This window comes from Ochotona curzoniae, unplaced genomic scaffold (genome assembly GCF_017591425.1).
Source record: "Ochotona curzoniae isolate NIBS_2020 unplaced genomic scaffold, NIBS_Ocur_1.0 contig_2210, whole genome shotgun sequence".
Lineage (NCBI taxonomy): Eukaryota > Metazoa > Chordata > Mammalia > Lagomorpha > Ochotonidae > Ochotona > Ochotona curzoniae.
Window position 1 is genome coordinate 4,780,274 of NW_024465369.1, and position 27,308 is coordinate 4,807,581.

Below are 27,308 nucleotides of genomic sequence, written 5' to 3' on the forward strand. Positions count from 1 at the left end.
GAGCCATTCTCTTAGTTCTATATTTCTCTATATTGGAGTCCTTTCAAGGCAGGCCCTCTGTAAAGATCAGTATATATTTTCATTTTAGAGAATAAGACGACCAGAAAGAAATGTCTTTCCCAAGAGTTCCAAGAAAAGTCTGCACTGAATATTTTTAACTGCCTTCTACTTGCTTATACCTCAATGAATTAGTCTGATTGAGAGATATAAGGACTAAATGGCAGGTGGGTGATGCTGGCATGGCACCACCTTTGACATTCAGAGTGGTATATTCAAGGCTGACTGCTGAGAATACGGAATGGTGGGAGGATGAGTGATTTCTCCAAGGACACCACAGGAAGACAGAAGCAATACTGGAAATTAGATGGTTGTTCAATGCATATTGCATGTTCATTGTTACTTTTAGATTCCTACTTTCTCTAAAGAAATTCAGAGAATGCTCCTTTTCTTTGCTGCAATTTTCCTCTCGTGAGGATGAACAGTACTTGTGAGAAGCTGTTCTTACAATTTTTATTTCCATCTCTCTTTTCCAAGTACCTAAGAATGGGTTCCTGAATGTCAGCCAAGGAACCCTCAGCCTTCTAACTTATCCGTTTGCCACATCCCATCTAGATGCTGGTATCCAGAACTTTGTCTTTATTGGTGCCCATTCCCCTAAGCTATAGTTTAACACTTGAAAACAAACTGTGATCCGTTGTTCACTGGACACTGCCCATTGCAGGCTGAATTGTGTCCTCCAGAAAGATATGTTTACATATTAATGAGACGCTACTTGGCAACAGGTTCATTGCAGATCTAGTCAAGTTAAGATGAAGCCATCTTACATTACAGTGAACTATATTGCAGTGATAAGAAGGGAGAAGATAGGTCCACAGAGGAGTGTGTCATGGAAGTAGAGTAGGACAGAGCCTTGAAAGCAGACAGCATATGAAGGTAAGGACAGACGTTGAGAATGAGGGCTCTGTAAGCCAGGAAATTCTGGATATTGCCAGTAACTGCCAGGATCTAGAAACGGCATGGAACTCTACATTCCCTAGAACCTTCAGAGGGAGCCAAGCCATATGTGCAAATTGATTTCTAGATTTTAATCAGCAGAGCTGTTATAAAATACACTTCTACTCTTGTAAACCACCCTAGTTTAGTTTGTTGTTGGGTGTTTCATTGTTTTTGCCATAGTGGCCTCAGGGACACCAATGCACTCTTTACTTTGGTATCAGCATTTAGGCTCAGCAAGGATGCAACACTTCATCAAATACCAGAAGTAAAATGTACAACAAATGAAGCAATTTGTCTAAACCCCCTTGGTTGTTTAATAATGGCCAAGCAAAAACTAAAGCCCTGGGTTTCCATTTCCTCAGTTCAGTTTTTCTCCAAACACCAGGCTTACTTCATTGCTTTCTACTGTAACTCTAACCAAGGTAAAAAGCCAATCCTTAGAAAATAACTTATCCGTCTATTTAAGAGAACATCCTTGACCTGCTGAAAGAGATAGGAAGCAGAGTGTTACATGATAGCACTAGTGTAGTGTCACTGGGACAATAGGGAAAGACTCTTTTGTGGGAGGGAGGGTGGCTCTAGGAACCATGTAACCAGGTACACAGTTTTGACCCCACACCACGAAGCAAAGCCTTTGAAAGTCTGTGTCCTGTAGATTGTAGGGGCACGTTGTGCTTGATGAGGATTAGCCTGTCTTAGAGAGGCCCTGTAGGGCTAAGCTTGCTTTTACCACTAAGCAATCAGAGACAGGAGAAACTGTGCTTTGATGATTGTTATTCAGGTCTGACCTACCTTACATCCCTCTGGGGAAGGAAACAGAAGGGAATTTCTCTCCAGGGAAATGATTCTGTGCCTGCAAGAAATCCAAGTGCAGTATGATTGTGGTGAATCACCATCTGATTATTTCTATCAACTTATAAGCATGAGATCTACAACCTTATCATCCCTGGATTCTGTCTCGTGATCCTGCTGTGCGTTTTGCCAGAATCACTGGTGTGTTCTCAGCATAGGTTAGAAGTCCACAGAGCTGGAATATGTAGCCTACTGCATAAAACATGCCACAGCTCTGGGACATCAACTAGGTGGTTAACTTTATATTTGAATGCCCTGCTCTAAAGAAATGCGGTGAATCCACTAGCAGAAATCTAGGACATTCATAGTTTTTCTAAGATTTTTATGTATCATATCTTATGTGTATGTGTGTATGTGTATGTAAAATAACAAGAAAGTAAGATCAAGAAACAAAAGTGGAAAGTTGAAAATAATTTCTTTTTTTAAAAAAAATTCTCTCTAGTCTGTTTCTTTCCCAATCATAATCACTATGGTATTGCTTTGATATGTTTATTTTATTTGGACAGGTGGAGTTCAGGAAAACCAAAGTAGAAAATCTTTTATTATGTAACAGTAAAATTTAGCTATCATAGCATTATCTCCCTCAGATACCCTTCAGTTGGGGCTCCTCGAGGTCCGTGGTTGTCAGCCATTCAGAATACACAAGAAATCAGTGACTCTCCGGGCCTCGCACCCTTCCATCACAGTGGTGACAGGCAGACAAGGCAAACAGTGCTCGCTGCTCATTACTGTCAAGTGAAGCCGGGGCACTTCACAGAGGAATTTAGATTGGGGCAGGTTTTGTCATTTATTAAGCTATTATCTTTGAACACTCCCATGGCGTTATAATTAGAGAACTAGCCTGAGGGAAAAATGAAATGCTGAGAGGTAAACTGTGTACATAGCTGTGGCGCATGGTACGTTGACATATGTTGAAAAGATACCTTTGCCCTTTTGGCCATGTTCTAGAAAGGTGACCTTGCCCGTGAAAGTTGTTCTGCAGAGCCATCTGATGGAGGTTTCCTTCGCGTTGTCACAATAGCTAACAGCCTGTGTGGCAGGCCCTCAGGGAGACCTTCCTTCCCAACATACCGACATACCGTGTGGCCTGCAGTCATAGCACCTCTAGTCCCAGGGCAACTCACAGGAAAAGACATTTTGAAGCTACAGTTTTGTTGACAGCCTTTTACAGTCTGAAACAAAGTTAAACAACATACTGATGTCAAAAACTACTGACATGTCTAAATCTTACATAATGACTGGCACATTCTCTGTTTCCTATCCTTGCTGATTCGATACACTCTAACTTCAATGGAACGTCTATAAAATCCTCTTTGATGGTTGCAGATAGCACTGTGTATGCAGGAAAACAGGTTTTATTTGTTTGTTTTTGATTTTTCGATGGTTGTTGGGGTTGTGTCTGTTTCCCAATGCAGAGCTTACCATGTCTGTGCTGCTGCTATGTGTATTCACAAGGGGCTGCAGGCTTACACTGATTCTGCATGGCGCCACCTCTGCAGGACTGGCCCTGGACTTCCAAAGAGTTGGATTTAAAGATGAAGCCTGCTAAGGTTCTTGACTTGGAGCTATGACCTATTGTCCAGAGCTGCCAGAAATGAAGGGCAAATGGAATGTCTAAGATGGAACAAGCTTCCATCAGTTCTGTGTAACCTGCTGGAGATTTCTTTGAGCCTGTCTTTTGGGATGATGTGGAGAGCCAGTATTGGGATGAATATTCCCACAGAAGCTGGGTCACTATCATGTGTTGACCTGGAAGTACCCTTTTGAGTCAACGTCAGTTCTTCCATAGATTCAGTTAAAAAAAAAAATCACCACCCACTTTACCCTGCCCATCTTCCTCTTTTTCCCCAATTGCAATTCACCTTTTTTCTAATTATGATCAGTAGAATTATATGTTACTCATCAGTCTTAGGGTCAGAGAAGAAAAATCAAACCTTCCAAGTAATACTTCCATGAAAGGTGAAATTTGTGGCCAGGAAGTGGTTTTTCTAACTGTTCCCTGGTATTCAGGGCCTGAATTTGCACTATGCAGTTTGTTGCTGTAAAGAGAAGGCTTTATGGTACCTTTCAGGTTCATTTTGTGAAGGAGGGATAAAACATAGCATATGCACAGCTCACAGTCAGCTATATTTTTAAATATATTTGAAAGGCAGTGAGGGAGGGGGGAGGAAGAGTGACTGACTGATTGATTGATTGATTGATTGATTGATTGATTTTCTATTAACTGGTTCAGTTCCAAATGCCTGTGACAGCCAGGAGTGGAGCGGGATAAAGCTAGGAGTCTGACATTCCATTTGGGTCTCTCACGGATTGTGGGTATGCAAGTACTTGAGCCATTTCTGTTTTCTTCCATTCTTTACCTTTGGGCACACCCAAAGTGTTATCATTAGAGAAATGAGAGAGAACTAACTAGGCATGAAGAATGGCAGCAGGGAGCTGGATGGGGAGTGAAGCTGCAGGAACTCAGGCCAGTGCTCAGCTCTGGGATATGAGGACTGCAAGCCATGGCCTACCATGCTGTACCACAAATGCCAAGCCCTGGGAACTGACGTGTCTACATTTTCTGATGAAATGACCTCTGCAAAGTTCCATACTCATCCAGGAGATTTGTTATGTTTCTTTGGAAAAGTTACTTGGTGCTGGCAAGCTTTTATTTCCACATCTGCAAAGTGGGATTAATAAGAAATAGGTAATTTTCAGGATTTAATGATTAGAGTCATTTAAGTGGCTGTCTCAGTTTTGGTGTCAAATCGATGCTAATTTAATGTGTGTGGCCTTTTCCTTTGTTGGTTTATAAACTCTATGAATAATAAGCTCCTGCTGTGGCTTTCCAGAGCACGGGACGGTGATATGCACATGGTGCTGATGTTTACTGCATGATGCTATCGGATGAATGTGAAATTTAGTAAATCACATCAGCGGCTGACTGAGCCCCACCGTCAACACATTGGCTGTTGAATAATTTTCCAAACAGAACACTTGGAGGGAGCCTGATGGCTACTGCAGGCCTGAATGCCAATGTGTGATTAAAGTGAAGAGAGTCCAGGGTTTTTGCTTCATGTTGAGCCTGTATATCATTTGATCCTTGTCAGAATGAAAACAAGGGCAGGTCAGATGAAACACTGAAAGGATTTCTTGACTGAGGAGATGTAACCTGTACATTTATGTCAAGATGGATGTCACTTCATTTATTGAGGAAAAGTGATTGAGCCCCAAGGTGACATTAGACTCCAAATAACAGGACAAGATGAATCCTTAGTCAGCATTGCTCATTTTCTGCATTCAGTGTTGAGCATGTTGTGCAATAGCGTAACTCATGGAGATCCGTGCCATGTCCTGCTTTAGCACAAAAACTAAGGAAGCATCATACAGCAGTTAGGTGATGAAGTGGTATGGGAGGAAAAGAGGTTTTTCAGGTTCTATGGGCTTTGAGACTTGCAGGACATTGTATTTGACAGTCATCAAGTATAGTTCAGAGCCTTATATATTCCCTGTGTCTCTTATCCAGGAAGAAATTGGAGTTCTTTCCTGTTTTTGTTTTGTTTTGTTTGAAGTGTGAGGAAGGTGGGGAGAATAGTTACTCTTGTAGACATGAAGGCATGTAGACAGCCAGACAGAAGATTTCTCTGTCTTTTCGCTCCCTATTATTTTTATAGTTTTTTTTTAAATTTAAAGATGCAATCATTTTTTATTGGAAAGGCAAATACGTATAGATGAGGGGAGACAGAGGGAAAGATCTTCTGTCTGCTGATTCATTCCCCAAGTGGCTGCTAAGGCTGGAACTGAGCTGATCCAAAGCTAGGAGCCAAGAGCTTCTTCTGAGTCTCCCACATGGGTGCAGCATCCCAGGGCTTTGAACCATCCTCGAGTGTTTTCCTAAGCCACAAGCAGGGACTTGAATGGGAAGCAGGACTGCCAAAACATGAACTGGTGCCCATATGGGATCTGGAGCATGCAAGTTGAGGACTTTAGTCAAGAGGCCACCATGCTGGGTCTTTATTGGTTTTTTGAGTCAATCCAAGCCGGGAGACAGGAGCCAGTAGCTTCTTCGAGATATCCCACATGGATGCAGGATCTCAAGGCATTAGACCATCTTGCTTCCTCAGACTACAAACAAGGAGCTGGATAGGAAGTGGAGTATCCTGAACTCGAACCAGTGCCCATATGGAATACTGACACCTGTAGGTGAACGAGTGAACTGTTGAGCCACAATACTGGCCCCTATTGAGTTGTTTTTACTTCCCTTCGCCTTCACATTGTCAATGCTGTGAGAATTCAACATCTGAGAGTTTAAATAATGCCTCTTTGAACTGTTAGCATTTTTTTTTACATATGATTGAAACTTAAAGTAATATTCTGAGTCTCTTCTCAGGGAAGCTATGTGTTGAAAATATCACTTTGTGCCAAATACTCATTCACCCTTTTCCTATTCTAAATAAGTTTTGTTCCTTTTTGAATCCTGAATCTAAATGTCCATCTGTGCTGCTTTCCTTGACTTTGTTGCTTGAGAGGAACCAGTGCCTCTTTAAACCTCTTTAGCCTTCTAAACACTTTATCTCATTATTTTGGTGGTGAAACTGTGAGTGAGATTTATACCTGACTTTAATTTCTCATGTCCGTTAACTTACCCTCCTCTTCCCTGTAGGAAGATTGACGAGGCATTCTCATTTTGGGAATTGAATTTTATCCGTGCTTTTATCCAACTCTATTTTATTTGATCCAAGAAATAAGCAAAGTAATTCAGTAAAATGTGTGCTATTGGGGTACTTGGTACATGACTACCATGCCAGCATCCCATGTGAATGGCAGTTTGAGTCCTAGATGCTGCACTTCGTATCCAGCTCCCTTGTTAAACTGCATCAAAACGCAGCAAGAGATGGCCTAGCTCCCATGTGGGCAACCTGTAGGAAAGTGTTGGTTCCTGGTTTTCGTTTACCCTGGCCCCTGCCAATATGGTCATCTGGGAAGAGAAGCAATGGATGGAGGATTCTCTCTCTCTCTCTTTCCCTATAACTCTGCCTGCCAAATAAATTTACAAATATATTTTTTAAAAATAAATTAATAAAAAGTGTGCCATCAAAAAAAGAGTGACTATAAAGTTTTTTTCTTATTTTATTTTTGATAATGTTTACATAATTGATTAGGGTGGGAAGAGTTATGGGAAAATGGATGAGATCATTGTTCCCAAATTTTATTTTTCTTTTTCCTATATCTGGGTGAAGGGGAAAAAAATGGGAGAAGCTGCATCCAGCATCCTAACCTCTTCAGTACTTGGGGAAAGGGGATGGCCACTGAGTGTCATCCCAGTGGCCATGGTGGAGGATGCTCTGAAGATCCTCCTTAAGTGGTTTCAATAATTCTGAAATGCTGTTGATCTCACCAATCTGGGGATGGGAAAATCCTCCCTAGGTCCAGTGGCTGACATTGCACATTAATGTCACCATTTGCCCAGATATTTGCTGTCACTGCTTGGCTGGGTTAGTGGTTCGAGTTATTCTGTCCTCCTTTCTCTGCTATGGTAACAGATCCCTTTGCAGAACCCAACAGACTGTCATATCCTCTATGTGCACCTGGTCATACCATCCACTGTTCTGTGTAAACCACTGTGGAGGCCCGGTTCTAACACACGCACTCAATGGTCAGACTATAGGTCTTGTGATTCTCCCTATGGTTGGAATTCTGAATCCAGCAATACAGTTGGGGGGATCCCCAAATCTTGTCTGAGGTGATCCCAGGCCTGACTCATGTGTGCTTTCCAGTATGGGGTCTCTGACTCAGTCCATTACTCACATCAGGCTATTACACACTGGTAGTTGGAATTGCTGGGTCAGTTCTACCTCCAGCCCTATCTCCTACATTAACCTATGGCTACTGAGGCTCAACCCAACCCTGTCCACCACACACTTGGCCCTCACATATTCCAGTGGGAGCTGCAGCCTTGTTAGAGAGATACCCAATAACCCCCACCAGTCCTGCTCCAGGTCTTGATTTCTGTGCTTGCCAGTGTGCAGCAGATTGGTCCAGTCTGTCCCACATCCCATTCAGCTCTCATGCACATCAGTGTATGTTGATGCCTGGTTCAATCCAGCTGACTCTTCTATCCAGCTTACATTGGGCGCACTGCCTTGTCTAGCCAGGCCCACCTCTAGTCCTGCTTCTCATGTTCACCATTTGGAGTTGCAGCCCATTAAAGTGGTACTCACTGTTTCCCTACAGGACCCAGTCCCAGTCCTGGATCTTGCACTCTCCTGGTGGTTCTACAGTTTGATTTGGCAAGATTTACCCTCAGTCCCAGCATTTGCCAGCTGATCCTGTGGCAAAGTGCAATCATCCTGCATTTACTCTGGCTCTTGCGTGCACCTGTGGATACAGTCAGCCACCCCAGCCTGTCTTTCCCTTAAACCCAGCTCACATACAAGCAAACAGGTGTTATAGCCCTGCCTGGCTTTGTCTGCCCCAGGTCCTAGTTCTCATGGTCACCAGTGGGAGCAAAGGTCCAGTAAGAAAGCATCAACCCCCATCCCTGCCTTCCACTAACAGACTCGCACAATGGCCCCTGTTCCAGCCAGGTTTCATATGTGCTGCTGAACTTGATCCATGTCTCATGTGAGTCGCAGGGACCCACGTACCAGAGCTGTCATCATTCCTTCCCTGGATCCACTTTAGTAAGAAGCAGGGATCAGGAGAAGGGCTGGCAGCTGAACCCAGACACTCTAGCTATTGGGATGTGGCTACCTAAAGCAGCATTTTAACCATTGTGTCAAATATCTACCCCGTTTTCATTTTTGTAAGAATGGAACAATTTCATATAAAAAAGAAAATATACCTTAGGTATATATGATTTCTCAGAGAAAAATCAAAATGTTGATTCAGAGAAGGTCTGCATTGTCATGTGGCAGGTGTCAATGGAAGCTGAAACATAGCCGAACGTTTAAAAGCAAAAGCATGTCCTCCATTTACCAGAGTTCTTACCATTCACAGTCTCAGAGTTGACCCACTTTCCTCCATGTCCTTGTGTGACTCCTGCTGATTATGGCTGTGTGTCCCTGTAGATCCACAGCATCTGAGGCCCACCCCATTCACATTCTCATCGTAGTCTTCAGCTACTAGGACTTTAGGTCCTTCGTCCAACAGTATATCTTTTTGTTTTTCTCTCACTCTGTCTGTCTAGAGAGGTTGCTATCCAAGCCCTGAGTGGCACTGTTCAACAGGGTAAGCTGCTTTGGAGACTTTTAAAAGCTATTTAGGAAATTTTCAGAGCAGAAAGTTGTGACTTTTCAGGCACCAGGGATTTGCCAAAGTGCCAAAAGTGCAAACTAGCAAGAATGTAAGAAACAACAGCAAAAAGGAAATGAGAATTTATCTGTCTCTAGGCCATTTTTGTGAGTTTTCATTGGTTTAATAATATCGCTAGACATAAGCTACTCACTATGCCAGTAGATATGCCTGGCCCCTCTGACTCCTAGCCTAGAAAGTCTTACAAAATATATTCTCTGTTCTTGTTCTTTTCCATTTCTTTTGTTACTGTTGTTCAACATTTTGTTCCCTCTCCCCCATTTCCGTGAAGTCAAACTATCAAAATAACACATGCTTCAGAGTTGTTGGGTATTCAACTAAATGCCAGCTTTCTTACCCAGTAGCTATGTATGTTGTTTTTGTGTTGTATGAGGGTGGAATGAGACTTCTGCTGTTTCTCCTTTTAGGATTTAGAATGCGGCAGCGCCATGTCCTCATGGAATCCACGGGGCCTGCGGGACATTGTCCTCATTTGGTGGAATCTGTGCCTTGTGAGGATCCCGTGTGTTATCAATGGTTGGTGTCAGAAGGCATCTGCATCCCTGATCATGGAAAATGTGGCCTGGGGCATCGCATCCTGAAGGCCGTCTGCCAGGACACCCAAGGTATGACATCGGCCACCCCAGAGGGGCTGAATGCTCTTGGCCACAATAGCATAGCCTATGTTCTAACAGGTCAGTTTCCTACCCATGATTGTGTTAAGTCAAAGGAAACATCGCTGTGGTGCAGTCAGCCATGGCTTACCATGGGACCGATATCTTGCTCAATGGGAAAACACTAATGATGTCTTACTGCAGTGCAGTGACCCTGGGGATTGCTCTGGAGTTCTTAATTTCCCAAAAACAAATAGAAAATAGAAGTCTCCTGGAGATTCTTCAACTTACAAATACAAAACAAATTGCATTTGGTGTTTTGTGCTTGATATATAAGATGCAGCTATGTATTATTAGCAAATACTAGCTTGTAAAGAGTTTAGAGGTGTGCTTCCCTCCAAGTTGGAAACAACAACAAAAAATATGCTAACTGGGATCTTTTCATTTATGTAATATCAGGCTGCAATCCGTTCTTGACATAATGCTAACATTTCTAGAGAACCACTTTAAGATCTACATTGTCAAGATTTACAAAACTATTAATGATGATGTCTTTCCCAAATCTCCAGACTTGTAGTACGAGAGTTGTTTGAAATGAAGTGTGATTCAGAAACTGTGTGAGTCATATGGCAGTGAGAGAAGTGACATTTAAAACCTTTTTCCTAGAGTTTAAAACACTCAGCCTCTTGCAAGAGTATTGAGTACGTCTGTTAATCAGCCCTGCCAGGAGAAGTCCCATTTATTATGCTCTCGGTGTGTGGGATGAAATGTTTTGACTTACAGAACAAAGTAATTTATAGAACAGAGGAAATTACAAACTAGATTCAGAATGGGTATCAGTAGCCACATACAGTTGACAGCAAACCATCTCCTTTTATCTTTTCTCCTTCACTCCCTCTCTCTCCCTCCCTCTCCCTCCCTCCCTCCCTCCTTCCCCCTCCTCCCTCCTTCCTTTCCTGCCTCCATTCTTTTGGGGGTGGGGAGAGATCATGATAATAATTGGGCAGATATGCATCTTATTAAATGATGTAGTTAGTTACCTCTAAAACTGGATGGTTGTTTGATTAAATGCGGATGGCAATAAACTCTGTTGCCAATTGTAAACAGTTGGAAGCAATTTCCTAAAATTACAAAATAATTAATGTTTAAAAGTAAACATTCTTTCGTAAAAAAGGGCATTTTGGAATGTGGCTACATAGACATTTATTAGCAAAGGCAAATAAGATGACTTTTGTGGTATTTGTATTAGGATTTCTAGAAAGAAAAATGTGCATTGGCCTTTATCACTGTTTCCTGGCTCAAAGTTCCCAAAAGGGTTGCATTTCCTGAGATTTAAGGATGTTTGGAGTATATTTGCGTTCTACTATTTGGCTTTGGTCCTGATTCTTGACACAGTGTACCTGAGCACTTGGAGATTCTCCTTGAGTAATGAGAGTTTTTACTCCACATCAGGTGATCCTTGTGAGCTCCTGGCTGGGAGAGCAACAGCCAACCACGATGAGCTTAGAACTTTTAGCTCTATTCACCGTGCCTTAAAAGAAGAAAGGCCTAAAAATTGGGTTAAATCTGTCATGCCCATGTGGCAAAACCTTCATCACATTCCGTGTACTACAGGGCATTGGGAGTGTCCAGGTTTCGTGGGTGTGACTAGAGTTTGTAGGGCAGCTCCAGGCTCCTGCTCTCGTAACTGGTTCATTGCAATTTTTCTGGATGTCTGCTTATACTCTGTAATATTCCTTATGAGCAACTGCTGGGCCAACATAAAATTTCTGAGAGTTCTCTAAGCTGTCCTACAAACTATGACACCCAAGGAGAGGGTTGGGGGAAGCCTGATATATTGCTGGTTGGTAACAAGTACAAGCAACAGACCTGGCAACTGTGATGGACTTAGGAATTGAAGGAAATCTTGTGGAATTAAACTTTTAAACTGTGAGATCTGCTACTCTCTCCAATAGGTGGCATCAGATGTTACCTGAATTGTAGAATCCCCTGCAGGTGTGACAGAATTGTTGGGTGTAGGGAACATTTTGCTCATTTGTACAGAGAAGTGCACAGTATTCAGTGTCACAGTGTTACAAGTGAAGTGTGGAGGTTTAACATCTGGGTTTCAGAGCCCATCAGGTTGGAATTTCAATTCTGCAACTCACCTGCACTTGTTTATCTTGTGGAAGCAGCCTTTTCTTCAACTGTACAGTAGATATAGTAAAAGCGACTCCCTCTGCCAAGATTGTAAGTTAAATCAATTGTATAAAAGTGAGTAGTGGGAGCTGGTGCCATGGCTTAACAAGCTAATCCTCCAGCTTTAAGCACTGGCATTCCATATGGATGCTGCTTCATATTCTGGCTTCTCCACTTCTGACCCAGCTTTCTTTTACCCTGGGAAAGCAGTGGAGGATGGCCCAAAGCCTTGGGACCCTGCAATTATGTGGGAGATGCAGAGAAGTCTCCTGGCTCCTGACTTTGGGTGGCTCAGCTCCAGCTATGCAGCCATGTGGGGAGTGAACCAGCAGAAGGAAGAACTTCTCTTTGTCTCTCCTTCTTGCTGTAATTTTGCCTTTCTAATAAAGATGAATAAAAAGAGAAAAATAAGTGATCAGTGAAGTGCCTAGCATATAACTATTCCAATAAGTGCATATTTTTATTGAAAATAAACATTTGTTATGCTTTATTGCAATGAGAGTTGCAAAGAATATTATTTTATGCAATAAAAATAATAATGAGAATTAGGATAATTCTTGCTTTTTCCCTTCCCAGCCTCCAGGTCAGGATGCAAAATGATCATTTATTTGGCTTCATGCATTTTCTGTTGCTCTAACTGAACCTTACAGACTGAGAAGTTTATAATGTAGAAAGGTGTACTTGACCTGTCGTTTTGAAGGCTGAGAAATTCAAGGATGTGCGTTCATCTCCAGAGAGATTCTCCTACTTGAGAAGATCCTCTATGAAATGGAACATTAGGACAGGCATCCTAGGGTGAATCAGAATTTGCTAGCTCAGGTTTTTCTTATTCTTCTTACAAAGCCACTGTCCCTTTAGACGAGAGCCACACTGTAAAATGTGGTTGAATTGAGTTTCTACACCATTAGTACCTCATGATTATGAATTAAATTTCAACATTTGTTTTGCTGGGGACGTTCAATCCATAGCAAAGCTTAGTACTATAACTCACATTCTGTCATTTCATAGCAGGAATTGGAGGATTGTATCTTGTGTCCACATAGCTAGGGGTTTCTTTCACAGTGCTTGCTGTGCCTTCTATAATAACTTCGGAAATGCAGTGTGATCCCAGTGCAATAGCCTAGTGGCTAAAGTCTCACCTCGCATGCACTGGGATTCCATATGGGTGTTAGTTTGTGTCCCAGCTGCTTCACTTCCAATCGAGCCCCTGCTTGTGGCCTGGGAAAACAATAGAGGATGGCCTAAAGCCTTGGGACCCTGCTTCCATGTGGTGGACCCAGAAGAAGCTCCTGGCTTCAGATTGGCTCATCTCTGGCATTGTGACCACTGGGGGAGTGAATCAGCAGATGGAAGATCTTACTTTCCTTCTCTCTGTATATCTGCCTTTCCAATTAAAAAATAAAGAAAATCTTAACAAAAAGAAATAGCAATTTGACAGGTTTGCAGCAGTTCTGTCTCACTATTTTAACTTATTGACAGAGAGGCAGGGGTGGTGAAGGAAGGCCTCCAAGCCCTGGTTTACTCCCCACATGTCTGCAGTGGCTGGTACTGGGCCAAGCAGAGGTTGGGAACAGGAAATTATACCTGCATTTCCTACATGGGTAGAGACAACATGATTGCTTGATGTGTTACTTTTGCCTCTCCAGGTCTGTCTTAGGTTGAAACTGGAGTCAGGAGCCAGACCTGGGGATTGAACCCAGGCACTCCAACATGGCACAGTCATATCTCAGACCTTTTCTTTACCAATAGGCCCAATGTCTGCCCCTACAGAGTTTAGAAGTTGATTGCTTATTCCTATGAAATGACTGATTTCTAGCTTTTGACTTACACTCTGAATTTCTATGGAGGAAACTTCTACTTTAACACTAATTTAGCACTGTAAGCCTTTGTGTTTGCTAAACACTTCATGGAACTCTCCTATCATTTGTGGGGCAGCAGCCACAGCTGTGGCTATGGTCAGATTCTATCCTTTTCATGGCTCCAGCCACATTTTGTCCAATGAGAAACTGAAAATATGGTGTGATTTGGCTTTTCGTTACTGAGTTTCCATGTGGTGCGGGACGGTTGCTGACCGAGGCTCGGCAGAGAGGTGCCTCTGTTTGCGCAGTTCTTATCAAGGTCTTCCTATGGCTCCAGGAATTGACAGAATTGTTGGCATTTATTAAATGCCTGGCTGGGGCATTGCTTGAGGTACTGAGTCTCTGATGTTTTTCCTTTAACATTTGGTGTGTTTCCTTTTCATTAGTCTTGTTTTTATCAATTACTTCATGAGCTGTTTACTTCAGAAGTGATTCTGAACTAACTGGATGAGACCAAATGTCGTAGTTTGACTTTCGAAAAACTTATATGAAAGCCAGTCAGATTGGAAGCCTATGTAATGTGCAAGAGTGACTGAAATTTTCTCCCACTTTTATATTGATGCACAATGACTGCTTCAAGTGTGCTGATACACAGGCATGGAAAGAAACATTTAACATCCTTGTGACATGTCTCTGCCCTATTCCGATGGTGCAGCCAGGATGGGTATCTTGATTTATATTCCTTTTGACATTGGGAAGACATTTTCTCTTCCCCCAGAAGTTTTTTTTTTTTTTTTTCCAGGCCATTATTATCTTGAACCTGCAAAAGTACATAATCTGTCATATTAAAGATAGGAAGTAACCAGAAATAGTCATTTCTGATGTGCCTAAACCTCATGGGTTAGCTTAGGAATGCAGCCTACTTTTGGCTCTCTAAGATCCAATGAGTAATCTGTGATGTCTACAATTGTATTCCTTCTTTGTTCCATTCTCTACTGTGATCTATCACTGATGGTATCTAGTCAGTCAGACTTGAGTTTCTATTTTTTGCACAGTCTTATGATTGAAGAAAGCAGTTTGCCAGACAGCGATATATATATTTCCAGGGAGAAAATTGCTTCTCAGGTCATATGAATGAGTATTCTGATTTGGAATCTGATTTCCCAGTTTTTCACTGATGGAACAGCTCTGACTTCTCTCCTCAGTATACCACCTTATCATGAGCATGGGCCAGCAAGGAATCAGGCATGAAAAGGGTATAAAGGCCAATCTTTTTGTCTTGTTTTGTTGACAACTGTGCTTCCCCTTTTTTGAAGGATACATTTAAAATGCAAAAATAGTGTGGAAATGAAACCCAACATAATGCTCCCTTAATCAAGCTGGTGCATGCACTGTGTTTTACCTTTGGTCTCAAACATTTCTCTAGTTCTTGGTCAGATTTCACTAGTGATTGATGGAAGTTTCTCACTATACAACAACTTCAAAGTTCAGCATGGAAAAAAATTCTCATGATGTCACAGAAGCACCAGAGTTACTAGTGGCTAACAAGTGACTACTATTTAGAGTCTTTTGTGTCTTCATATGAAAAGTGGTTAAATGAATTCAGCAGTTCGCTGAATGAAACACCTGTCTGTTTACTGAAGCAATAAAATCCCAATTATATGTCATTTGCTTTGCCTTGGGATTTCCCAACTAGGCTGTGTTGAAAAGGTGTGATGCAGTGTATACTGTGCTCTTATAGTAAGTGCTTCCATGCACTGGTGAAGTGTTTAATAGAAAGAGTAAAGTTCATGGGTTGACATGTCCAAAGAGTTGATCTCTAGTATTGCCACCACACTTCTTTCCTCGTGTATGGTTTTACTTTCACATTTCCACTTCATCTTTTTTAAAAGAGATTTATTTATTTGCTTTTAATGGAAAGTCAGATTAACAGAAACAGAGAGAAATATGCGCCATCCGCTGGTTTACTCCCTAAGTGGCCACAGCGGCCAGAGCTGAGCCAATCTGAATCTGAATCCAGGAACCTCTTTTGGCTCTCCCACACAGGTGCAGGGCCCCAAGGCTTTGGGTAATCCTCTACTGCTTTTCCAGGTCACAAGTAGGGGACTGGATGGGAAGTGGAGCAGCTGGGACATGAACCCGCATTTATGTGGGATCCTGGCAGATGCAAGACAAGCATTTAGTCATTAGGCTATTGTGCTGGGCCTTCTGCTTCATCTTTTATGAGAAAGCATTTTCCTTTAATAGTGTGTATACATTTGCACAGAAAGCAGGAAGAATGGTTTCCCATCATTAAAGTTACATTACTTTGTATTTCAAGGACATTTTCCTATGAGTGCATGCCTGTGCCACTTAACCTGAACAATTAAGAATATGGCTTTTTATCTTGGTTAAAATAACATGCACTTTTGCTCTCTAAGGCTGTTATGTTTTTAGACATATTCTTGATTGATAGAAAGTATGCTATCTTAGTCCTTAACTTGTATAGAATTAAGTATTTTTGTAAGATATTAAAATCAGAGGCTAGCATTGTGGTGTTGCACGTTAAGCTGCTGCATGTAACAGCAGAATCCCATACTATGTGATGGCCCAAGACCCGTTTGCTCAACTTTCATTCCAACTCCATGCTAATGCACCTACTTCCACCACTGCACTGGCATCGGACACCTGGGAGAGGCTCCAGACTCCTGGCTTCAGCTTGGCATCGCTCTTGTCATCATGGCCATTCACACAGTGAAGCAGAGGATGGTTAAATCTCTGTTTCTCCTTCTCTGTTTAGCTCTGCCTTTCAAACAAATTTAAAAAAGGATGTCATTGGAAAATGATATTAAAATAAGTGATTGTTTGGATTTTGTATTTTGCTTATTTATTTTTATTTGAAAAGTAATGACAGAGACTGAATATGAGTTTATATGCTGATTGATTAGCTACTTAAATGTATCCAGAATTCGGTGTCTACTAATGTGGTGGCCGAGACTCCAGTATTTGAGTCATCTCTGTTGTACATTTCTGAACCTTAACCTGGGGATTAGGACTGGAATTTGAGCATCTCTAGCACTGACCTGTCTGTGGCACAAAGCATTCATCCATGTTTGTATTTTTAGATTTTGAGATGTGTTCTTTGGCTGCTAGCGAAAATAATGTCAAATCCCATTCCGATAAGATGTATGTGTTGGATATTTTTTGTGATTCATTAGAATTCTAAATGTTTTACTTCATAAACATTTTCACTGTATTGTTTCTCAAGTTTGTTACTTCTCTCTATATATCTATATCTATATATCTATTATATAATATATATATATATATATATATGACTGTTATAAGACTTCCTAAATTCTATTTCAGCACAGGCTTTATTTTATTAAAGAGAAGCAGATTTTGTTTTTTCAGGTATTTATTTGCCACATAAGTAGATTCCGACAGTGAAAATCTATTAAAGAGATCACAAAATTAGGACCACCGCTGAGGATGGAGGAACTCCAATGTTTCAATAATGATTTTTTTCTAAATGTTTTCAGCAATTGTGTCCTAGATAAAGTAAGTATGTTTTTGAGTGAGATGTATGTTTTTAAAGGATAATAGTAATTTTCTTAAAATAAAGAAATCATCAGTTGTTTTAGTTTTACTATCAGTTTTTTGTTTAGCAAAATAAATGAAGTAATAAAGCTGTTTTCTCTGTGTAAGTTTGGAATATTAATCCATCCTGCCAGGTACTTTGAGAGAGGGAAGAAGGCAAGAATGGCATGAACATGTGTCTTATCCAAACTGCACAGGTTCAGGTAACTGATCTTTCAGAATAGGCTGACTGTAAAGTCAGTTTCCTACCTAGAGCACTTGGCCATTTATCATTACTCTGACATTCCAACTGCTCTCACATGAGGAGTTCCTCTGACTGCAGGAGCTCTACCAGAGTGTTCATATTTCAAGGCTTGAGTATTAGTTTTTAAATGTCCGCCTCAGTTGGAATGACTGTTAAGTCGTGTGTTCTGCATTGTTTCCAAGATTCTCCCAGTGAGATGAAGCCCCATCTACTGTGATGCTGGCTTATTTAATTCCATACCTCTTCTCAGCCTCTTTGTTTTGCCTATTTCAGTTTCTGTTTTTACTGGTGTCTGAGCACTGGAGTTCTTCACCCATGGTTTCATTTTGATACAGATCTAATAAGGACAAGGAGGCTTACAATGATGTTTATGTTGGGTCCACTGCTCTAGGAGACAGAAGATCCAATTCAAATGATATTTGTTTAAATTAATTTTCAAAGACCCACCTATCAAAAAGAAATAATGGTCTCTCGTGAGACCAATTTTCAACAAAATTGTATCAATTATTTGGCAAAGTCCAAAGGGTTTCAGTTTATTGAATCTGTCCTTTTGAGCACAATAAATATTCTGGAATCCCAGCTCCTTTCTAGTTAAGCAATCTGCACGATTTGTGTGACCCTCCTAAGCCTTGTTTTCCAACATCTGAGCCATTTTATGAGTTTCTAGTGGATGAATAACTAAGCTACTCATATTTTCATTTTGTTATAGGTTCCAGAGTGCAATAGAATGTTTTTGATTACTAATAAGAAAAACTTTGTTGAGATGTTATTGAGATTATTGCTAGGAAAACTGCAACTAAGGTGTTGAGGCGGCATGCTGTTTATCTTTGTTCTATATCAATGTTTCTACAAATATAATTCAACAGAATCATCTGGAGGGTTTGTGAACACACACATTTCTAATCTCTAACCTAAAGTTTTGATTAGGTAAATTGCAGGTACGGCCTATGAATCTGCATTCCTAACAACTTTCCAGGTGCTAATCCAGGACCCTATGCTGAGAAACATTTTGTGTCAAAGGGAGGGCTGGGCATTCTCTTAGTGTTTCTGCACAACAGCAGTAGACCGAGTAGCAGGAGTTATGTCTTATACTGTCAGAAGCAACAGTGCTATTGATTCTAATGTATTGTTTCTTGTTTCCTGTTGGGGATATTATTTTTGAAATCCACGAAATGTATTACTGTCTTTCTAGAAGCAAGCAGTGCGTAAATATTCCTTTATTTCTTTATTGTTACCTAGATGGATTACTAAAAGATCCGATAGCGGAAAGCAATAGCGTTCTCCTGCAGAAACAGAAGACATACAATATTGAAGATGAGTTATTTAGGTTTAGAGGAGAGACTTTTCATTTTCAGCAAACTATTTTTTTTCAGACCACCAACCGGTAGCAGTTTGGTATCCTTGTTGTTACTGAAAGAAGCGTGGTGAGGACAAACACATTGTATTAAATTTTGAAGGGAACCTGACATTGCAATTGAAAGTGCCCATAAGATCAGCCTGTACTATGGAGATTAAATTTGAGAGTTCGTATAGCCAAGCTCGTCATTCCCTTTCATTTAGATGTCTTGCAGTGAAATTAAAGATGAAACTCTAATAACATTTGGCTATGAAGAAATCCAAAGGAGAAACGCTGAGACTCCTAATCAGAATTTCCGCATCCATGTTGGGCTGGAAGGTAGTGAGTGGATAGAGACTGGTGAATCAATTTAAATGCTAAAGAGAGAGGAACTGCAATGCTGGCTCAAATGTGTTTACTGTACGTTGTCTGTCGATAAACCAGTATTGTATTTTGAATTACTTACTCTTTTCTTTCTGTTATATGCATAGAAATTTCAAGATAACTTTCATCCTCTTTTTTCTTTTACTTAATAAATGATTGTGTCCTATCACTACCCTGCCAGTCTTTTACATTAAGAAGAAATGCTGTCTGATTTTCCCAGTGCTCACTATTTACAGATAACTGTAGCTGCTGCCTGAGTGTTTATGTCTCTCACAGGAAGGCTGTATCCTTGTTCATTGCTCTGAATTTCTTATTAGGCAATCAGCTTTTGGTTCTCTTTCCATGTGATTCAGGAAGCAGAGCACATCATAGATTGTCGTGACTCTTTTGATTGATGCTCAGCCTGTGATTGAATGGTTAGCCTACTCTTTCAGAGGGAATTAATGTGAGGTGGTCCCCTTTCCCATTTCCTAAATCATCCTATTTTATTGTGCTTATTACTAGAGCATTAATAACAGGGACTAGGTCCCAGCGTGGTAGCCTAATGGTTAAAGTCGTTATCTTGCACACGCCAGGATCCTAGATAGGTTCTGGTTCTAATCCCAGCAGCCCTGCTTCCCTTCCAGCACCCTGCTTGTGGCTTGAGAAAGCAGTCAAGGTTAGCCCAAGGTCTTTGGACCCTGCAGCTGTGTAGAAGGCCTGGAAGTGGCTCCAGGCTCCTGGGTTCGGATTGGCTTAGTTCTGGCCATTGCAGTCATTTGGGAAGTAAAACAATAGATAGAAGAACTTCCTCTCTGCCTCTCCTCCTCTCTATGTATCCGACTTTCCAATAAAAATAAAATAAAACCTAAAAAAATAACAGGGTTTGTTATAGTCACAAAGCTTCATTTTTTTTCTCATTCTGTAATGTATTTTTGAAAATGACATTTGGATGTTTGTTATAGCAGGTGGTTGTTATTTTCCTAAATTTTATTACTAAGAAGAAAACAGACTTCAAATATTTCATAGATACAATCTAAGATAACCATAATGCCCACCTGCCATCCTGTCAACGCCCTCCCTCCCTCCTCCCTTCCTTCCTCCCTCCCTCCTCCCTTCTTCCTTCCTTCCTTCCTTTGTCTTTTCTTGAATTGTTTCACAAAACATTAATTTGAGTTCACCCTATAGTCCCAGGTGTGATACACCATTAACCATACTATTTAGCATTAAAAAGTAAAAAGACTGTAGTTCCACAAGAATATAAATAAAGGGTAAAAACAACAAAGAAATCACAAGATGCCCATTTCATTGCTATGCATGTTTTGTGTTTTGTATTAATTGCTACATATCAAAGAGAAACCGTGTGAGATTTGGTTGCTTTTAGGACGGCCTTATTTCACTAAGAATAATGTTTCCCAGTTGAGCACATTTTTTTGTTGAAGTTGTTGCAAAAGGTGGTACGTAATTATTTTGTTTTTTAAGGCTGTGTGGTATTCTGTCATGTTTTCCTTCACAGCCAGTAGTTGATAAACATCTCGGTTGATTCCATATCTTAGCTATTATGAATTTAGCTGCAATAAACCTGGGGATACACATGACTCTTTCAGGATTAAGTCTCAGGACTGAAAAGGCTGGGTCATGTGGTAGATCTACTTTCAATTTTCTGAGGAGCCTCCATACTGTCTTCCATAATGGTTATGCTAATTTTGTACCCACTAAAAGTGGGTTAGAGTACCTTTTTTCTACATTCTTACTAGCATATTTATTGCTTTTCATGGTTCTATGATAACCATTTTAATTGGGGTGAAGTGGTACCTCATAGCCAGAAATGTTTCCACTCTCCCTTCTCTATAAACATAGGAAAAGAAAAGAACTTGGATAAATGCACATTTGCATTATGATGGAGTAATTTTCACTGTTACGATGTCCCGTAAGATTGTAAGAAATCCACTTGTCGTTTTGCTTGTGTTCCTTGGCTTGACATCACGATTTGAGTGTTTTTAGGAAAATCCCTGAAAGAAAATCTACTGGAAAATCCCATTTACCCATGAAAAATCACTAGGAGAAGCTAATTTTGTGATTAAAATTATTTTAATTACTACCTTAAAATGATATATACATAGGTAAGTGGTATATCAGAAGAACACAAAGAGTTGTGAAGCCAAACACTGTACAAAAGCATGACAAAAAGTTCATAGAGGCGTCAACACTGTGACATACTCAAATATTCACTGATGGGAGCCCTGTCTCTCCTTTTCTCTGACTCTGACTTTAAAATAAATATTTGTTTTTAAGCGCACTGGAATCAGAATTTTAAGTGACTTCTTTTGGTGCAACTTTTTTTTTTTTAATTTCGTGTGCATGTTTCTTAAAAATGTTAATTGAAAATGAAAAACTATCATAAATATTTGTTTTCATTATATCTTACATAGATTGTTGTAAGTACTGCTTATCTATTCGGATACTATGATATTGTCCTATGCAAGTGCATTTAAGATGAAACGTAGAAATTAGGCAGAATAAGACATTAACAGCAATATTCTACAATACATTAGAGCAACTAGTAACTATATGTTAAAAATATTGTATATTTCCAAAAACAATCTGAGAAAGTTTTTTGAATGTTTCACCAGAAAAGGGAAGTCTTAAATCTTGAAGGGCAAGAACATAGTATTGAACGTCACATGTATAAAAGCATCACACTGTACCCCATATATGAACAATTTGTATCTTTCAACAAAAGTGGAGAAGAAGAGATTAAGACCATTTAGTGATAAAATAGGGATGGACATTGTAGTGCAGTGTTTTAGGCAGCCACTTGGGTTGTCCACACTCTATGTCAGATGCCTGGGTCAAGCTTGGCTGCCCTGCGTCCAATCCCACTTCCTGCTAAGGGGTCCTTGGAGGCAGCAGAGGGTGGCTCAGGTTGGACTTCCCCATTCCCACCATGACGTGGGGGAACCTGAGTGTAATTCTAGGTTCTACCTTCATCTTAGCCCAACATTAGATGTGGCCATTTGCAGAACGACTCAAAGAATGAAAGATAGATTTCTCCTTCATTCCTCTATCCACTCAAGTAAATAAGAAACACATAAATCATAAAAATAAAAAAAAAAAGATTTAAAAGAGTGTGTTGTAATATGAGTTATGTGGATATGGTCATGTGGTTCTCATATCTCTCAAAATGCTTGTGGTGTTGTACTCACCCTTCAGCTGTGATGGGAGTTGATACAATGCCTATGGAATGAGATGAAGTGAGGTGAGTGACATGAGTCTTGTGGTAAAGAGCCTTTCACGTAAGAAACACATCACGAGAGGCACTATGATACTACAACAGTTGGGCCCTAGATAATCTGGAAAGCCAACAACTGTATAACTGTTTAGTAGTTTATTCCCTAGGTGGAACAGAGAAGAATTGTGTGAAATTTTACCATCCTACTCAGTATGGCCTGTAATTTAAAATGAATTATTTTTGTAAATTTTAAATGAATATTTTAGACTTTTAAATTTATTTTTATTGGAAAGACACATATACAAAGAGAAGAAGACACAGAGAGAAAGATCTTCCATGTGCCTGCAGTGGTCAGAGATGAGCTGATCAAAAGCCCGAAGACAGAAGCTTTTTCCGGGTCTCCCACACAGGTGCAGTATCCTAAAGCTTTGGGCCATACTTGACTGCTTTCTCAGGCCACAATCAGGGAACTGGCACTCATATCAGATCCTGCTGCATGCAAGGCAAGGACTTTAGCCACGAGGCTAATATTCAGGACCCCTAGACTGGGAATTTAACCTAGCAGTTAAGGCATAGTTAAGATTGCTCATCTGTGTTCAATTTTCATCTCTATTCCCCGACTCCAGTTTGCTGCTAATGCTGACCTCGTGGGGTGATGATCATGGTTCTAATCTTTGGGTCTCTTTTACTCATTGGGAGATTTGGATCGAGTTCCTCTTTCCCATTGGCAGCATTTTGGTGGTAAATTGGTGCATGAGAACTTTCTCCCAGCCTCTGTCTCTGTCATTTTTAATATTTTTGATTGAAGCTAACAGTAACTGGAAAGTATAATCTTGCAAGTGTTTGAGGAAGAGGTGGCCTACTGTACCTATGCTTTAACTGATAAGTGAATTGAAATCAAGAATTCAGTTTGTAACCCTTATTCCATTATTAATTCATACTTACCAAATTGTCTGGTGTGCCCAAAGAGGCATATAATATTCAATGAAAATATGTTCGATAGAAATGAAGATTGTATTCTTAAAGAAAACAAATAATTCTTTTTCAAGCAAGCTTGAGCTAATGGGGGAGAACGTGTTGAACGTTGATCTTGGGATATCTAAACACTAGATATCCTGACATAGGTCAGGAGATCCCTAGCATACGGTAAATGCTGATTCTCCCATCACTACCTCTAATAATTTTTGCTTGCTTTCTCACAATCCTCCTGAAATGTGTATGCAGTACTGCCTCTCTTGCATCATTCTCTCCAGTCCTTTAAAGACTTGGCTTGGTGGATTTGGCACAATAGTCTAATGGTGAATCCTTGCCCTGCATGCACTGGGATCCCATATGGACACTGGTTTGTATCCCACATGCTGCACTTCCCATCCAACTCCCTGTTCATGGCCTGGGAAAGCAGTACAGGTTGGACCAACACCTTGGGATCATGAAACTGCAGAGGAGCTGCTGGCTTCAGTTTCACTCAGCTCTTGCCATTGCAGCCACTTCAGGGGTGATCCAGTGAGCAGAGGATCTTTCTCTCTTCCTCTTCTTCTCTCAGTAAATCTACTTTACAATAAAAATAAGTAAAAAGCTAAAAGACAGACTTGGATTGCTGTTTTTTGGGCATCTACTTCTTAATTCCATACATATAAACATTTTTATTCAAGTCTTGAATCTCAGGATAATTACAGGTCTTGTAGGAGTGATTGGTATACCATGTTTAGGGTTAGTAGTTTGGATAAGCAAGCTCTGTGGAGAAGAAAGGAGCTTGAGGCTTTCTTTGCTGCTGTGATCCATGTTATGCTTTGCAGATTGCATGGCTTCAGCATGAGGCATACTGTGTTTGCACAGTGCAGAGGTGCAAAGACACTTAAGAGGCTGGATGGCATTGTTGGACCCACAGGTATACTAGGTGCCAGCCGTCTTGTAGGCAATGCATTTCTTTGCTGCTACAGTCTGTTTCTATCGGCTGCTGCATGATCATATTTCATTCATAGAGTGCACACTTTCTGTGTTCTTACAATGCTTTGTGATTCAGTTACCAGTGTCTTGACTACATTATGTTGAAATTATCTGCTCATTTGTCTGCTTCTCCCACTTGACTCTTAGCTTCCAAGGGCATAGACCTGCTCTCATTCAGCATTTTATTCTTGGTATGCTGCCAGGGTGCTCTGGTGTGTTAACATAAACTCAGTAAGAGTTTATAGAATTCCAGAGTTATTTCAGTAGATTTTCACAACTGCTTGATTAGGAATTCTGCTACTCTTCCTATTACTATATATATTATAGATGGTAATATAATAGTAATATATTATTAGTAATAGTATATATTGCTATACAAATATAGCAATAATATACTTATGTATTAATGTATACATTGATAATACATACTATTACTATAATTCCTATTATTGTTATTGTTATTCCACTGTAGTGATGAGTAGATCAGCAGCAATAGAAATAACCTGTGAAAAAATTCTTAATTTTTGAATGCCACAAATTTGATATCTAGTCCTAAGAATCCTCAAAAGTCTAAATGAGTACTCACCAAATGAGGACTGTATCTAAAAACAAATATTTACTTTGCCTTGTCTTAGATTTTTAAAATGGCATAAATTAGTTGAAGTAAGTTTTGGTTAAAGCAGGCTTGTCCTAAGCTGTAGTCACAATGAAGCACTGAGGGTAATTATGCCAGTTCACGGGTGTAGGTTCATGAAATTCATCTCTAACTATGCATGTTCCTTTTCTTTTACTCAGAATAAGCCAGGAGGAAGAGAGATCACCTGGTACAGTGAAAGCCTAGGACCCCCACATGTTTCTATCTGACACAAAATGTATTCAACTTACAGTGCTTAGTTATCTAGTTTTCCCTGGCAACTGCAGTTCTAATCTTGGTTGTGTCCAGACAGCTAAATCGTGTAGAATTTATTCAGTAGATCAGATTGTGAGCAGAGAGGGAAGCAGATATCCTGGAGGGAAGAGGGAAAGGTACAGTGGGGAATAACTATGTGAAATCACAAAGAACATGGCAGGCAGGTTTTAGGGACCAACAAGATTTACTATTTCATAGCAGAGATGCCCAGAATGAAGTGATGGCAGAGTTGTAAATAAGAGCATTATTGTGGTTTTGGAGAGTTTGGTAAAGTAGATGTAAAGTTCATACAAGAAGGAGCCCTTTTATTAGAAAAGAACATAATTGGCATTGTAGCCTAGTGGCTAAAGTTCCCCTCTTGCATGCATGGGATCTCATATGGGTGCCTATTCGTGTCCCTGCTGTTACACTTCCCATCCAGCTCCCTGCTTGTAGCTTGGGAAAGCAGTAGAGGATGCCCAAAGCCTTGGGACCCTGCACCTGCACAGGAGACATGACAGAAGCTCCAGACCCTTGGCTTCAGATTGTCTTAGCTCTAACACTTGTGTCCACATTGGGAATGAACCAGTGGACAGAATTTTTTCTGTCTCCTTCTCTCTGTAAATCTGGCTTTCTAATAAAAAAAATCTTTAAAAAAGAACATAATTAGTTACCAATATGGAGATAGTTTATGTATGTTGTTCTGGAAGACAGACATTGAAAGATAACAAATATTGGCTTATGGATCCGCAAGATGGCTTAATGGCAAAATCCTCACTTTGCAAATGCCGGAGTCTCATATGGGTGCTGATTTATGGGCTCGTGCCCTGGATGCTCCACTTCCCACCCAGCTCCTTGCTTGTGCCCTGAGAAAGTAGGAGAGAATTCTCAAGAGCCCTGGGACCCTGCACTCACAGTGGAGACCAAGAGAAAGCTCCTGGTTCCTTGCTTCAGATTGGATCATCTCCAGCTATTGTTGGCACTTAGGGAGTGAAACAATGGATGCAGATATTCTCCCCATCTGTGCTTCTCTCTAGATCTGATCTGCCTTTACAATAAAAATAAAGCTTTTTAGAAAGTGTTGCCTTGCTATAAAAATGTAAGGGTAGTAAGAATATGTCAGGAAGTTCAGGAAAATTGAATTAAAATCTTTAATTTGATGCAGATTTTTTTCCCTTGGAATGCCCTACTTTTCTCATAATATATATTCTCATTAATATTTTCAAGACTCTGTGTGCATGGATTTCAAAATCAAAAATTTAATCATTCATTAAAAAGTCAAAACTACAGAGAGGGAAATAAAGAGGTCTTCTGTTTGCAGATTAAGTCCCAGATGGCTGCAATGACAGGAGTTGTGCTAAGTCAAATCCAGGCTCCAGAAACTCCAGGGCTCTCATCCAGGTTGCCCCCATGAATGCAGAGGCCAGACGACCTGGTTCCTTTTCTGTAGCCTGCTCTTGTACAATAACAGGGAACTGGAATGGAGGTGAATCAATCAGGATTTCTAGCTGCAGCCATGTGTAATGATGGTGTTTTAAGGCATACGTCTTAACCTGCTGTGCCACAAGTCTAATCTCTTCTACAAACTTTTTGGTGTATTCTTGGAAATTTCCCTTGGATCTGTCCAGCAATGGTGAACCCAGTGTCACTGAAGGATTTTGGGAGGTGGGAGGTTGAGACCTTTTCAAAGATTCCTATTAGTGGGAATCTCCTTACTGTTCTGTGAGAGTGGTTCTATGGGACCATTTGTTGATGTTTTGGACACAACAGTTCTGTCTTGTTGATTTTCCTGCAATTGATGGCATGTATCATACCTAATTTTGAGTTGCCAGTCTTCTAATTATTGTGTCTAAGTGGCCCCACATGTTTCCAGTTGTTACCAGAATAAGAGACAATGCTCCTAATATTAAGACACAGGAATGGTATGTCCAGAGGTTTCTTTTGCATTATCCAGGATAGGTAATGCTTAACTAAATGATTACATTTTTAAAATCTGTGAGGATT

The 27,308-nt window shown here is 40.4% G+C and overlaps 1 protein-coding gene across 1 annotated transcript in view; it reads left to right on the forward strand.

Annotated features, from left to right (window-relative positions):
• Positions 1 to 27,308, forward strand: part of THSD7B (thrombospondin type 1 domain containing 7B) — a 717,619-nt gene that overhangs the window by 257,938 nt on the left and 432,373 nt on the right. The window contains exon 6 of the mRNA XM_040971516.1: positions 9,552 to 9,749. Coding sequence (XP_040827450.1) covers positions 9,552 to 9,749 — 198 coding nt within the window. The remainder of the gene's footprint in view (positions 1 to 9,551; positions 9,750 to 27,308) is intronic.